The following is a 14,301-nucleotide window of genomic DNA, read 5'->3' on the forward strand; positions in this document are numbered from 1 at the left end:
ATATAACTTATTTAAGACTATTCTAAGCAAAGCACAGGAACGTAGTATGCCATACAAATTGAATAGATCGAATACTAATGACCCAAAGTGGATAACAAAGAATTTGAAGAACCTTATAGGTAAAAAGAGAGCTTGGTACAAAAGGATTAAAAATGGGGAGGTCACTTTAGAACAGGAATTCGTACAACTGGTTAGAAATGTTAAAAAAGAGATAAGGAAAGCAAAAAGAAACTATGAAGTTCGCATAGCAGGGCAAGCAAAGACAAATCCTAAAGGGTTTTTTCAGTTATATCGTACTAAGACTAGGGAAAGGATAGGTCCATTAAAAACTGAGACAGGTCAAATAACAGATAGTGATGAAGAGATGAGTAGTATTTTTAATAAATATTTTGTATCTGTATTTACTAAAGAGGAACTTAACAATATGCCTTCAGCCGAACAAGTCTATGTGGGTGGGGACGAGGACAGGTTGACGAGTTTAGCAGTTACCAGGGAGGATGTTCTTAAACAAATAGTAAAACTCAAACCAAACAAATCCCCAGGGCCGGATGAAGTGTTTGCCAGGGTGCTTAAAGAATGCAAAGAGGAGCTTTGTGACCCACTGTCAACCATATTTAATAAATCAATAGAGTCAGGCAGAGTGCCAGAGTTTTGGAAAGTTGCTAATGTGATACCAGTTTTTAAGAAAGGAGATAGATCACTTGCGTCTAACTATCGACCAATTAGCCTAACGTCTATTGTGGGAAAGTTACTCGAATCTATAATAGCAAATAAAATTCGTCTTCATCTTGAAAAACATAAATTAATAATTGAGTCGCAACATGGTTTTATAAATGGCCGTTCATGTTTAACAAATTTGTTATCTTTTTATTCTAGCATTGTTGAGGCAGTTGATAGTGGTAAGGATTGCGATGTTGTATACCTTGACTTTAGCAAAGCTTTTGATACAGTGCCACATGAAAGACTGATTAAAAAAATAGAGTCTCATGGTATTGGGGGTGCTATATTAAGCTGGATTAGGGCATGGCTATACCAAAGGAAACAGAGAGTTAGTATAAATGGAATCAAGTCAGAGTGGGAAAATGTTGTAAGTGGAGTGCCTCAAGGCTCTGTCCTGGGACCTCTGTTGTTTATAATATATATAAATGATTTAGATTCAGGTTTGAGTAGCAACATTTGCAAATTTGCCGATGATACGAAAATCGGTAGAGAAATTAATTCGGAGGAGGACTCACTATCACTTCAAGTTGATCTAGATAGGGTTTTGAAATGGTCAAAGGATTGGCAGATGCAGTTTAATGCTGATAAATGTAAAGTTCTGAGGTTAGGTAATGATGATAGAGTTACAAGATACGAGCTAGATGGTGTTGTGATTGCGAAGTCGGATTGCGAAAGGGATCTGGGAGTTATGATTAGTAAGAATTTAAAACAAAAGGATCAATGCATAAATGTTCGTAATAAGGCAAATCGGACACTTGGATTTATTAATCGCAGCGTTAGTAACAAGACACCTGGTGTGGTTCTCAAGCTATATCTTGCTCTAGTTAGGCCCCATTTAGATTATGCAGTTCAGTTTTGGTCGCCATATTATAGAATGGATATAAATTCACTTGAACGTGTCCAGCGTAGGATGACTAAGTTAATTCCCCAAATTAGAAATCTTTCATATGAAGAAAGATTAACAAAGCTTAAGTTGCATTCACTGGAAAGGCGAAGAGTTAGGGGTGACATGATAGAGGTTTACAAGTGGATGAATGGACATAACCGGGGGGATATTAATAGGGTATTAAAAGTATCAACACAGGACAGAACACGAAACAATGGATATAAATTGGATAAGTTTAGATTTAGGAAAGACTTGGGTAAATACTGGTTCAGTAACAGGGTTGTTGATTTGTGGAACCAATTGCCGCGTAACATTGTGGAGGTGGGGTCCCTCGATTGTTTCAAGCACGGGTTGGACAAGTATATGAGTGGGATTGGGTGGTTATAGAATAGGAGCTGCCTCGTATGGGCCAATAGGCCTTCTGCAGTTACCTTTGTTCTTATGTTTCTTATGTTTCTTATGTTTCATAGCAGGGCAAGCAAAGACAAATCCTAAAGAGTTTTTTTCAGTTATATCGTACCAAGACTAGGGAAAGGATAGGTCCATTAAAAACTGAGACAGGTCAAATAACAGATAGTGATGAAGAGATGAGTAGTATTTTTAATAAATATTTTGTATCTGTATTTACTAAAGAGGAACTTAACAATATGGGTTAAGGGTTTTGAAATGGTCAAAGGATTGGCAGATGCAGTTTAATGCTGATAAATGTAAAGTTCTGAGGTTAGGTAATGATGATAGAGTTACAAGATACGAGCTAGATGGTGTTGTGATTGCGAAGTCGGATTGCGAAAGGGATCTGGGAGTTATGATTAGTAAGAATTTAAAACAAAAGGATCAATGCATAAATGTTCGTAATAAGGCAAATCGGACACTTGGATTTATTAATCGCAGCGTTAGTAACAAGACACCTGGTGTGGTTCTCAAGCTATATCTTGCTCTAGTTAGGCCCCATTTAGATTATGCAGTTCAGTTTTGGTCGCCATATTATAGAATGGATATAAATTCACTTGAACGTGTCCAGCGTAGGATGACTAAGTTAATTCCCCAAATTAGAAATCTTTCATATGAAGAAAGATTAACAAAGCTTAAGTTGCATTCACTGGAAAGGCGAAGAGTTAGGGGTGACATGATAGAGGTTTACAAGTGGATGAATGGACATAACCGGGGGGATATTAATAGGGTATTAAAAGTATCAACACAGGACAGAACACGAAACAATGGGTATAAATTGGATAAGTTTAGATTTAGGAAAGACTTGGGTAAATACTGGTTCAGTAACAGGGTTGTTGATTTGTGGAACCAATTGCCGCGTAACATTGTGGAGGTGGGGTCCCTCGATTGTTTCAAGCACGGGTTGGACAAGTATATGAGTGGGATTGGGTGGTTATAGAATAGGAGCTGCCTCGTATGGGCCAACAGGCCTTCTGCAGTTGCCTTTGTTCTTATGTTCTTATATATTATAAACAACAAAGGTCCCAGGACAGAGCCTTGAGGCACTCCACTTACAACATTTTCCCACTCTGACTTGATTCCATTTATACTGACTCTTTGTTTCCTTTGGTATAGCCATGCCCTAATCCAGCTTAATATAGCACCACCAATACCATGAGACTCTATCTTTTAAGAACATAAGAACATAAGAACAAAGGTAACTGCAGAAGGCCTATTGGCCCATACGAGGCAGTTCCTATTCTATAACCACCCAATCCCACTCATATACTTGTCCAACCCGTGCTTGAAACAATCGAGGGACCCCACCTCCACAATGTTACGCGGCAATTGGTTCCACAAATCAACAACCCTGTTACTGAACCAGTATTTACCCAAGTCTTTCCTAAATCTAAACTTATCCAATTTATACCCATTGTTTCGTGTTCTGTCCTGTGTTGATACTTTTAATACCCTATTAATATCCCCCCGGTTATGTCTATTCATCCACTTGTAAACCTCTATCATGTCACCCCTAACTCTTCGCCTTTCCAGTGAATGCAACTTAAGCTTTGTTAATCTTTCTTCATATGAAAGATTTCTAATTTGGGGAATTAACTTAGTCATCCTACGCTGGACACGTTCAAGTGAATTTATATCCATTCTATAATATGGCGACCAAAACTGAACTGCATAATCTAATCTTTTTAAACTAATCCTTCCATTATTGCAATAATAATGTTACTCCAGAGCTCCAGCTTACACAACCTCTCACTGTGACAGCACCTGACTGATAATGGACTAATAGCAGCCGCCTCGTATGAACCAATAGCAGCTGCCTCGTATGAACCAATAGCAGCTGCCTCGTATGAACCAATAGCAGCGGCCTCGTATGGGCCAATAGCAGCGGCCTCGTATGAACCAATAGCAGCGGCCTCATATGGGCCAATAGCAGCTGCCTCGTACGGGCCAATAGCAGCTGTCTCGTATGAACCAATAGCAGCGGCCTCGTATGGACTAATAGCAGCTGCCTCGTATGAACCAATAGCAGCGGCTTCGTATGAACCAATAGCAGCTGCCCCGTATGGGCCAATAGCAGCGGCCTCGTATGGACTAATAGCAGCTGCCTCGTAAGAACCAATAGCAGCGGCCTCGTATGAACCAATAGTAGCTGCCTCGTATGAACCAATAGCAGCGGCCTCGTATGAACCAATAGCAGCTGCCTCGTATGGGCCAATAGCAGCTGCCTCGTATGAACCAATAGCAGCTGCCTCGTATGAACCAATAGCAGCTGCCTCGTATGGGCCAATACCAACTGCCTCGTATGGGCCAATAGTAGCGGCCTCGTATGGACTAATAGCAGCTGCCTCGTATGGGCCAATAGCAGCTTCCTCGTATGGGCCAATAGCAGTTGTCTCGTATGAACCAATAGCAGCGGCCTCGTATGGACTAATAGCAGCTGCCTCGCACAGGACGGGAGAGACATCTCCCGCTAACACATCACAAGGTCGCAGTGTGGTCACAATGCGACCCAAACGTCTTAAGGTCAGAGCTACTCCACTTGACGGTCATGCTATCGGAAGAAGCAATACTTTAAAGGTCCTGAAGGACGTAACTGGCCTCAAACCCGCTGACATTAGTCAGGAAGGTGAAGATATCGTGCTCTACTTTTCATGTGAAGAGGAGCTAGAAAAACTCCTCACTAACGATGCCTTTCTTCGCAAAGAGCACTACCTGCATCCTCACTTCCCACGTCAGTTCCTGGCCGGAAGAACTGTTTTTACCAGTAGGACCAGCCGGTGGATCGCTGAGCGACCCCAACATCATATCATAAACAATATCGAGGACGTGATGGTTGTCGGTATTCAACCTAGAGTTCTGCAACACCGACAAAACATCAATGAAGATTACGTTCACCACCATAGCTGCGGCCACCCAGGCTGCCACACAAGGATTCTACTGCTTCGGCCTAAAAATACCACCCCACCAAATAAAGAAGGAACGATACCATGAGATCCAGCAGTGCTTTAAGTGCTACGAGCTCTCCCACCCGACCAACAAGTGTCAGCACCCTGTCCAGAGGTGCAGCCTGTGCGCACTGGACCATCACTACTCCATATGCAAGGCAACAGTCCATCACTGCTTGCTCTGTGATGGCAATCACCCCGCAATTTCCTACCGCTGCCCCCGCAGACAGGAAATCATCAATGCCCAGGTTGAAGCCAAAAGAAACAACCTGTCTACCTCCTCGACCAGAGCCCCAAGCGTTCAACCCACCACCTTAGCTCTCACTAGTCGACCAGAAGACTTTCCGGTCTTACCAACATGTGGCTCCTCCCAGCAGGCGACACAGCCTTCTCATTGGGGACCCAAGGTCCCCAAGGTCCCACAGGCTCCTTCACAGCCCCCTGCATCACGTGCAGGCATTATCCCTGGTCTTCTTAAACTAGCGGAAAGGCTTGCAGGACCAGACAACCAGCGCTTGGTCAGTGAACTAAACGCATTATACATAGACAATGGCCTGGCCCTCATCATAGCCACTAGCGTAAATCTCACTGCCTCCTCTACCACTCCGGAGACTACCACCAGGACGACCAGGTTGTCAACTTCAACACCGACTCCAGAACCGCCCATGACCCGGGCGACACAAATAGAGGTAATTCCTTTTCCAGCTCCCAACACTCCTACCATCACTATCTCAGCAGCCGCGCTAGCAGATGTGCTGTGAAACGATAACAGCACCACCAGCGCTCCTGAAATAGCTACAACCACCAATCAACGACACCTAAACCTACCTAAGGCTGCGAGGCGAAAGACAAAAACGCCCACTACGGAGGTTACTGACTCCTCAGACGAGGAAATCATAGTAGGAGCTCCACCGTCGCATCACAAATACGACACCTATACGGTTCAAGACTTCCTCATGGAGGCCACGTCACCAAACTCTAACGACAGCACTGCTCAGCCAAAGTCGCAGGCAAAGAAAAAACGGAAAACCTAGAGGTCTACACTAACCCCACCAGCTCCATAACTGGTATAGCCAGCCCTCCAGGCTGAAAACCATCATGAAGACCCCCATCCATCGCCACATCTCTAGTATCAGCCACTGATACAGATAATGGCCCCAAAGAGCCTCCACTTATGGGCTCACCATAGCCCGTGCTACTGGAACTTATTGTTCTGAGTAGCGAATCTTAAACAACAACAACAACAGCTGCCTCGTATGAACCAATAGCAGCGGCTTCGTATGAACCAATAGCAGCGGCCTCGTATGGACTAATAGCAGCTGCCTCGTATGAACCAATAGCAGCTGCCTCGTATGAACCAATAGCAGTGGCCTCGTATGGACTAATAGCAGCTGCCTCGTATGAACCAATAGCAGCTGCCTCGTATGAACCAATAGCAGCGGCCTCGTATGGACTAATAGCAGCTGCCTCGTATGAACCAATAGCAGCTGCCTCGTATGAACCAATAGCAGCTGCCTCGTATGGGCCAATAGGAACAACCTCATACTGACAAATAGTATTCTGCAGCTGTTTTTTTTTGCAGTGGACTCCGTGACGCAGTGGACTCCATGACGCAGTGGACTCCGTGACGCAGTGGACTCCATGACGCAGTGGACTCCGTGACGCAGTGGACTCCGTGACGCAGTGGACTCCGTGACGCAGTGAACTCCAACACATTATGATGGTGAGGATAGTACTCATGTTGGGCTATACTGACCTATACCTATACTGACCTTCCTCTGGATGCAGGCCACAACAGTCGCCTAACTCCCAGGTACTTATTTTATCGCTAGGTGAATAGAGGCATGAGGCAACCTCCTGCAGGAAGCAACTAACAACAAGATAATTACAATATTTTCCTGAGCGTCTTAGAAGACTTCCAGATCTTTTCTCCTGCAGAAGGTTCTCTCTGGCTTGGCACCTTCGTGTCTCTGTTCCTCCTCGCGGCTTCGTTACTTTGCAATTGCCTGAGTTAAAGTCTAGTAGCCATTTGTCGGGTTGTATTTCAGTTTGTTTGTCTTGTATTCAAGAGAGGTGTAGAGGATGAGGTCGCATGTCTGAAGGGTAGAATAGAGCGACAGGCCGACAGTGAAGGCATCGAAGACCTCCATCTGGAGGTTGAGAATTTAGTACTGTCACAAAGAGAGGGTTTACTGGCAGGCACTTTGAGTCTTATTAAAGTCTGCTGAATGTTGTACGAACTGTGTGTTTGGCGTGGTTGTGACCGTGGGTAGTCCCAGGATCTGTTGATGTAGAGGGATGAGGGTGTGAGTAATTATCAGAAGGTGCCAGCCACGAGGACAGTGAGGCACCTAAGTGTGAAATACTCCGCAACATTGTGGTATGATTAGTTTATTTTAGTTCTTCTTCAAATTGGTTTATCGTCATCCTAATTGAAATTAAATTATGGCAATATATGCCTTGTCGCTCTGATGGCAAACTACACTTTTTTCCAATATATATCATATTTCAAGGTGTTAGCTAAATGGTTTTCAACTGGTCAAAATTAAAATGTTCTTTGCGACTGTTGTACAGCTGTTAGTCCAGCCAATATTGAAACGATATATATAAGTTGGTAAGAATAAACTTTATAAACTTCCTAAGTCTAGAGTATGAACCCATTCTTGGCTTTCTTGATTTGAATTATTCTGCCCTATACATCATCAATATTTTTAAATGGGTAATAAAAAATGCCGTACTTACAATATATGAACGTATGTTCTGATTGTGACCTAAGACAGCTTTGGGCTCCACAGGATAGGGAGTCAGATGGGCATCCTCAGTGTCCTGACCACCAAGACGAGGCTCTGACACAGTCAGGGGAGGTCCCGGGTGGTCATACATCCCGCTCACAGAGTGCTAACGATGGTCAGCTCGCTTGTGTCAAGTGTCATGCCAGTCAAGGAATCCAGCTGAGAGCGTCTGGACCATCTCCAGGCGGCCCAGGAGGCATCAGCAGGAAGCTGTGGTCGTTGATGCAGGAGGAGAAGATCAGCATCAACAGACTCATTGCAAGGTGTGAGGAGACACTGTGCCAGCTGGGAGAGTACCGGGGCCAGCTGGGAGACTGGAAGACTCACCACCTCCAACTCCAGGATAGACTCAATGGTCTGGTAGAGCAGAACATGTCAGCCATGAGGCTCCTGGACCAGGAGGACGCCAGAGTGGCGGAGATGACCACACGAGGACAGGAAGAGAAGACGCACCTGCACGCCACATTGGGGAGCCTCGACACACCCACAACAGAAAACGAGGCCATCACTGCCACGAACAGAACTAAACAGTGCAAGATGAAGGTGGAAGATTGCATCCAGAGGAGCCGGGAAATTTTTCCAGATGCCACCACTGTCCAATTCTCAGTCAAGGTTCATTGCTGAAGCCAATATTACTCTCTCTGAACTGAGTGCAATACCTCTTCACAGAGAGCTCTCTTGTAGAAACATTGAACCACGTCGTAAATAATTGTAAATATCACTAGCAAGAATGTCTTATATGTGAGTTCTATTTCTCTTACATTATAACCAGACACAAATTATTAAATATAAAGCTCTACATATCAAACAATCTCAACCAGCAATTAACAGCCAACTCACACTCAAGTACACTTCACCACTAATGTTTGCGTTGGTAATGACAGGTGCAGGAGACCATCTGGGAGGCCCTGGAGATGATGACCACGGAGGCGGGTGTCACCGTCCACCTGGGAGACTCAGCCATCGCCACTAATGTTTGTGTTGGTAATGACAGGTGCAGGAGACCATCTGGGAGGCCCTGGAGATGATGACCACGGAGGCGGGTGTCACCGTCCACCTGGGAGACTCAGCCATCGCCACTAATGTTTGTGTTGGTAATGACAGGTGCAGGAGACCATCTGGGAGGCCCTGGAGATGATGACAACAGAGGCAGGTGTCCATCTGCGAAACTCGATGGGCGTCTGGTCGTAAATTTTCAGCCTCCACCACTAATGTTTGTGTTGGTATTGACAGGTGCAGGAGACCATCAGGATGGCCCTGGAGATGATGACCACAGAGGCAGGTGTCATTACAGCTGTTCCCGTCCACCTGGGAGACTCAGACTCCACCATCATGGAGAAAGTCGGAAAGATTACTGGAGGAATATCTTTGAAACAGTTAACTGTAAGTTACTGAATAGTTCCAGGTTTTACCTTGAACTGCACAACATTTTGGATTTACCGAGACCGGGAAAAGATTCGAGGTACAATTTTCCATCTCGGTTCCGACGAGATGGAACCGAGTCTATAGGAACGAGTGTTCACAAGGAACAGGGTTTATACCCTGTTCCTTGTGATGACGTTCGATTGACGGTTGAGAGCCGGGACTGAATAGCTGAAGCTGCTGTGAATGTTATCTTAGTTGCTATTACTCTGGACCTTGTACATTTTCTTAAACGTTCACAAAATTTAGAGCACGTGATTATATTTTTAGCAGTGACTATGGTATTTTGACACCTCGTCGCCTTGCCACTTTATATCAAGCTGGCTGTAACGCCTCTGGGTGAGAGGCAATTCGCTCTTCCCCAATTCAGAGATTACATGGACTTCGGAGTCCCAGCTGTCCCACTCTCCAGGTCCGCCACGATCAGTATTGTCTCTGGTACTTCCTTCGAATCCTCCAAACTCACACTCTCGCCAGTTCCGCACCAATGCTCCTGTTGGGAACCCCTTCAGACTGCAGGAATATATTTATTTATTTATTTATTTATTTACAATAAGGTACATTGAGGGTTAACAGAGAGCATAGAAATTAAGAAGGTTTTACATTCTTGTAAAGCCACTAGCACGCATAGCGTTTCGGGCAAGTCCTTAAACTAACAGATAATTTTTAGATAATTCACAGTAAAATTGACAACAAATTTTTACAGGTACTTTACAGCTTTACTTTACAGGTACAAATAATTTTAAGTAGAATAATTACAGTGAAATTGACAAAAAAATGTTTACAGATACATTGCAAGAAATATTGACACAAAAACAGATCAGAAAAATACACAATAATGAACAAGGATTACTAAGGGTACATTAAGATAACACTTTAGGGTTATACATTGGTTCACTGAAGCACAATATGAAGATCATTACAAGGAATAATGCAGTAGAATATGCACTCAATACAACAACCATGATATCAGATGATATCTAAGATTACAATGGTATAGTAACATGGCTTAGGTACAAATATTGAGGGATTGGGTAGCATTAGATACAGTGCGAGATAAAGCACCAGGAGAAAAACTATGAAGGAGAAATTAGGTACTTTTTAGTTTTAGTTTTGAATAAGGCAAAAGTTGGACAGCTTTTCAATTCATTCGGGAGTGAGTTCCATAGACCAGGTCCCTTTATTTGCATTGAGTGTTTACACAGATTAAGTTTAACTCTGGGGATATCAAAAATATATTTATGCCTGGTGCGGTGATTATGAGTTCTATTGCATCTGTCCAGGAAGAGTTTCAGAACAGGATTTGCATTTAAGAAAAGGGTTTTATAAATGTAATTGACGCAAGAGAATGTATGGAGTGAATTTATGTTTAGCATGTTTAGGGATTTAAACAGGGGAGCTGTGTGTTGTCTGAAAGAGTTTGTTATTGTCTTGATAACAGATTTTTGCTGTGTGATGATGTGATGATGAGCTTGAGGTAGTTTGCAGAGGTTGAACCCCAAACACAGATACTATAAGTAAGATAGGGATAGATAAATGCATAATAGAGGGAGAGGAGAGCAGAGTAGGGTACATAATATCTGATCTTAGAGAGGATACCAACTGTTTTAGAAACCTTTTTAGTTATGTGTTGTATGTGGGTGCTGAAGTTGAGTCTCTTGTCTAAGTATAGGCCAAGGAACTTTCCATCATTTATATTGCTAATGTTTACATTATCTATGTTTACTTTACCAATGTAACATACGATTAAGTTACGTTGTTGGGTAGATTAGATACACAGTGTTTAGTGAGTTTTCATAATTATTTAGTAGTCTTGGATAGAGCAGTGTCGTAGACTTTGAGACGGAGCTTGGAGCAGAGTAGAGAGCTGAGTGTGGCCGGAGTCGTGGAGCTCTATGTAGGAGAGCGTGGTGGCTCGATTCGGAATTGTGAGTGTCTGAACTCAGGGAGCGAGAGCGTGGTGGCGCGATTGGGAATTGCGAGTGTCTAAACTCGGGGAGCGAGAGCGTTGTAGCTCGATGCGGTCGTAGTCTGCTGTCTGCTCTGTGTCGAAGCTGTAGCGTCTGGGGTCGATTAGAACTGTACACTCCGAGTGCTACATTGTTGACTGCGGAAATTGTAGTGTTGAACTGAATTATATTAAAAATATTAAAATATGATACTTTGGTCAGCCTGTCGGCCGAGCGGACAGCACACTGGACTTGTGATCCTGTGGTCCCGGGTTCGATCCCGGGCGCCGGCGAGAAACAATGGGCAGAGTTTCTTTCACCCTATGCCCCTGTTACCTAGCAGTAAAATAGGTACCTGGGTGTTAGTTAGCTGTCACGGGCTGCTTTCTGGGGGTGGAGGCCTGGTCGAGAACCGGGCCGCAGGGACACTAAAGCCCCGAAATCATCTCAAGATAACCTCAAGATATATCTATCTGAAGCTGAATTGCATTTGTTGATTTGTTTCCAAATAAGATGTAGTAGGTCTTTTTTATGTTTAATGAGTTTATTGGTTGACATCCACAAGTGGACTTTTTTAATTCATTGTTTACAGCATTATTTAATATGAGTGGGATGGAGTCAGAGTAGATGAGAGTAGTATCATCAGCAAACAATATAGTTTTAAGTATATTAGAGACATTAGGCATTGATGTATATAAGAAACAGGAGGGGTCCTAGGAGGCTGCCCTGTGGCACTACTACGGTTAGTGGTAGAGTATGAGAGGTTATATCATTGATGGCTACATATTGGTGTCTGTCACTGGTAAGAATGGTAGGTTTGCAGACGTCGTTCTCAGTGCTGGTCCGTAGTGTGTCCCCTCGTATTGGGCCTTAACCTATATGGTTTTGAGTGACTTTATTGAAAGATTGTGGTTGATTGTCATGTTTCTTTAATACAGTTTTGGTTACTTCAGTTGGTTGTTAGAGTTGTTATGATGTGTCGTGATGGGCTGAGACGAGCTTGATACTTGTTATCTGCTCGTGGTCGTTTACGTGGTCGTTACCTGCTCCCCATGACATAGGAAGCAGCAACGACTACGGTAAACTTCCCAGTGAAATAGGGAGTCACACTCAACATGTCACTGTTTGTTAATGTGCAACAGAGTCTAATAGACTGTTAAGGTTAAGAGCTTTCTTGCCAGTCATATTGGCAACATCATTGATGGTCAATTAAACGCTGTTACATAAGGAGCGCTTTGTATCTGTCCCAACGCCCAGCAGCTAATTTCTAACTGAACTTTCCATCCTGGCAATTGGCAACTGGCAATTGCCAGGAGAGATGCCAGTTATTTATGCCAGTTAGCAACTGGCATAACTGGTATACCTTTAACCCACTGCAACACAGCTCAGACCCTTAAAAGAGATGGTAACTTCGGAGTATTTCACCTCCAAAGATCACCATCTCCCAAGGGCAACTAGAGCATAGAAAGGGGCTACTCACATTCTTTCATCAAATTCCTGTTAATATGGGAGAACTCTGTGTCTATGCTTAATGCACAACTTGCCTAAACACTCAAGAGAGATTATACAACCTTAGAACACTTTCCCACCAGGAGATTCGAACCTTAGCTGGCACAGAAGCCTTACAGCAACTGGCATAACTGGTACGCCTTTAACCCACTGCACCACAGCTCAGACCCTTAAAAGAGATGGTAACTTTGGAGTATTTCACCTCCAAAGATCACCATCTCCCAAGGGTAACGAGAGCATAGTGAGGGGCTACTCACGTTCTTTCATCAAATTCCTGTTAATATGGGAGAACTCTGTGTCTATGATTAATGCACAACTTGCCTAAACACGCAAGAGAGATTATACAACCTTAGAACACTTTTACACCAGGAGATTCAAACCCTAGCCAGCACAGAAGCCTTAGAGCAACTGGCATAACTAGTATGCCTTTAACCCACTACACCACAGCTCAGACCCTTAAAAGAGATGGTAACTTCGGAGTATTTCACCTCCAAAGATCACCATCTCCCAAGGGCAACTAGAGCATAGTGAGGGGCTACTCACGTTCTTTCATCAAATTCCTGTTAATATGGGAGAACTCTGTGTGTATGCTTAATGCACAACTTGCCTAAACACGCAAGAGAGATTATACAACCTTAGAACACTTTCCCACCAGGAGATTCGAACCCTACCCAGCACAGAAGCCTTACAGCAACTGGCATAACTGTTACGCCTTTAATCCACTGCACCACAGCTCAGACCCTTTAAAGAGATGGTAACTTCGGAGTATTTCACCTCCAAAGATCACCATCTCCCAAGGGCAATTAGAGCATAGTGAGGGGCTACTCACGTTCTTTCATCAAATTCCTGTTAATATGGGAGACCTCTGTGTCAATGCTTAATGCACAACTTGCCTAAACACACAATAGAGATTATACAACCTTAGAACACTTTCCCACCAGGAGATTCGAACCCTTGCCAGCACAGAAGCCTTACAGCAACTGGCATAACTGGTACTCCTTTAACCCACTGCACCACAGCTCAGACCCTTTAAAGAGATGGTAACTTTGGAGTATTTCACCTCCAAAGATCACCATCTCCCAAGGGCAATTAGATCATAGTGAGGGGCTACTCACGTTCTTTCATCAAATTCCTGTTAATATGGGAGAACTCTGTGTCTATGCTTAATGCACAACTTGCCTAAACACACAAGAGAGATTATACAACCTTAGAACACTTTCCCACTATGAGATTCGAACCCTAGCCACCACAGAAGCCTTACAACAACTGGCATAACTGGCATGCCTTTAACCCACTGCATTACAGCTCAGACCTTTAAAAGAGATGGTAACTTCGGAGTATTTCACCTCCAAAGATAACCATCTCCCAAGGGCAACTAGAGCATAGTGAGGGGCTACTCACGTTCATTCATCAAATTCTTATTAATATGGGAGAACTCTATGTCTATGCTTAATGCACAACTTGCCTAAACACGCAAGGGAGATTATACAACCTTAGAACACTTTCCCACCAGGAGATTCGAACCCTACCCAGCACAGAAGCCTTACAGCAACTGGCATAACTGGTACGCCTTTAACCCACTGCACCACAGCTCAGACCCTTTAAAGAGATGGTAACTTTGGAGTATT

General features: G+C 43.7%; 2 protein-coding genes across 2 annotated transcripts in view; one reads left to right on the forward strand and one right to left on the reverse strand.

Moving 5' to 3' along the window:
* LOC138350927 (uncharacterized) overlaps positions 1-14,301 on the reverse strand; it is a 384,976-nt gene that overhangs the window by 121,804 nt on the left and 248,871 nt on the right. The gene's annotated exons all lie outside the window — the stretch shown is intronic.
* LOC123748397 (uncharacterized) lies at positions 6,586-9,188 on the forward strand. Its single transcript, XM_069305063.1, has 3 exons — positions 6,586-6,724; positions 7,797-8,405; positions 9,027-9,188. The coding sequence occupies exons 1-3, from the start codon at positions 6,719-6,721 to the stop codon at positions 9,186-9,188; spliced, it is 777 nt and encodes a 258-aa protein (XP_069161164.1). The 5' UTR covers positions 6,586-6,718.

The sequence above is a fragment of the Procambarus clarkii genome, chromosome 5, assembly GCF_040958095.1.
Source record: "Procambarus clarkii isolate CNS0578487 chromosome 5, FALCON_Pclarkii_2.0, whole genome shotgun sequence".
Lineage (NCBI taxonomy): Eukaryota > Metazoa > Arthropoda > Malacostraca > Decapoda > Cambaridae > Procambarus > Procambarus clarkii.

What these genes read in the sequence shown, in the direction of transcription:
- LOC123748397 (XM_069305063.1), top strand. An exon ending in CTGTCCAATTCTCAGTCAAG is followed by an intron (nt 8,406 to 9,026) that starts GTTCATTGCTGA and finishes TGGTATTGACAG; the next exon opens with GTGCAGGAGACCATCAGGAT.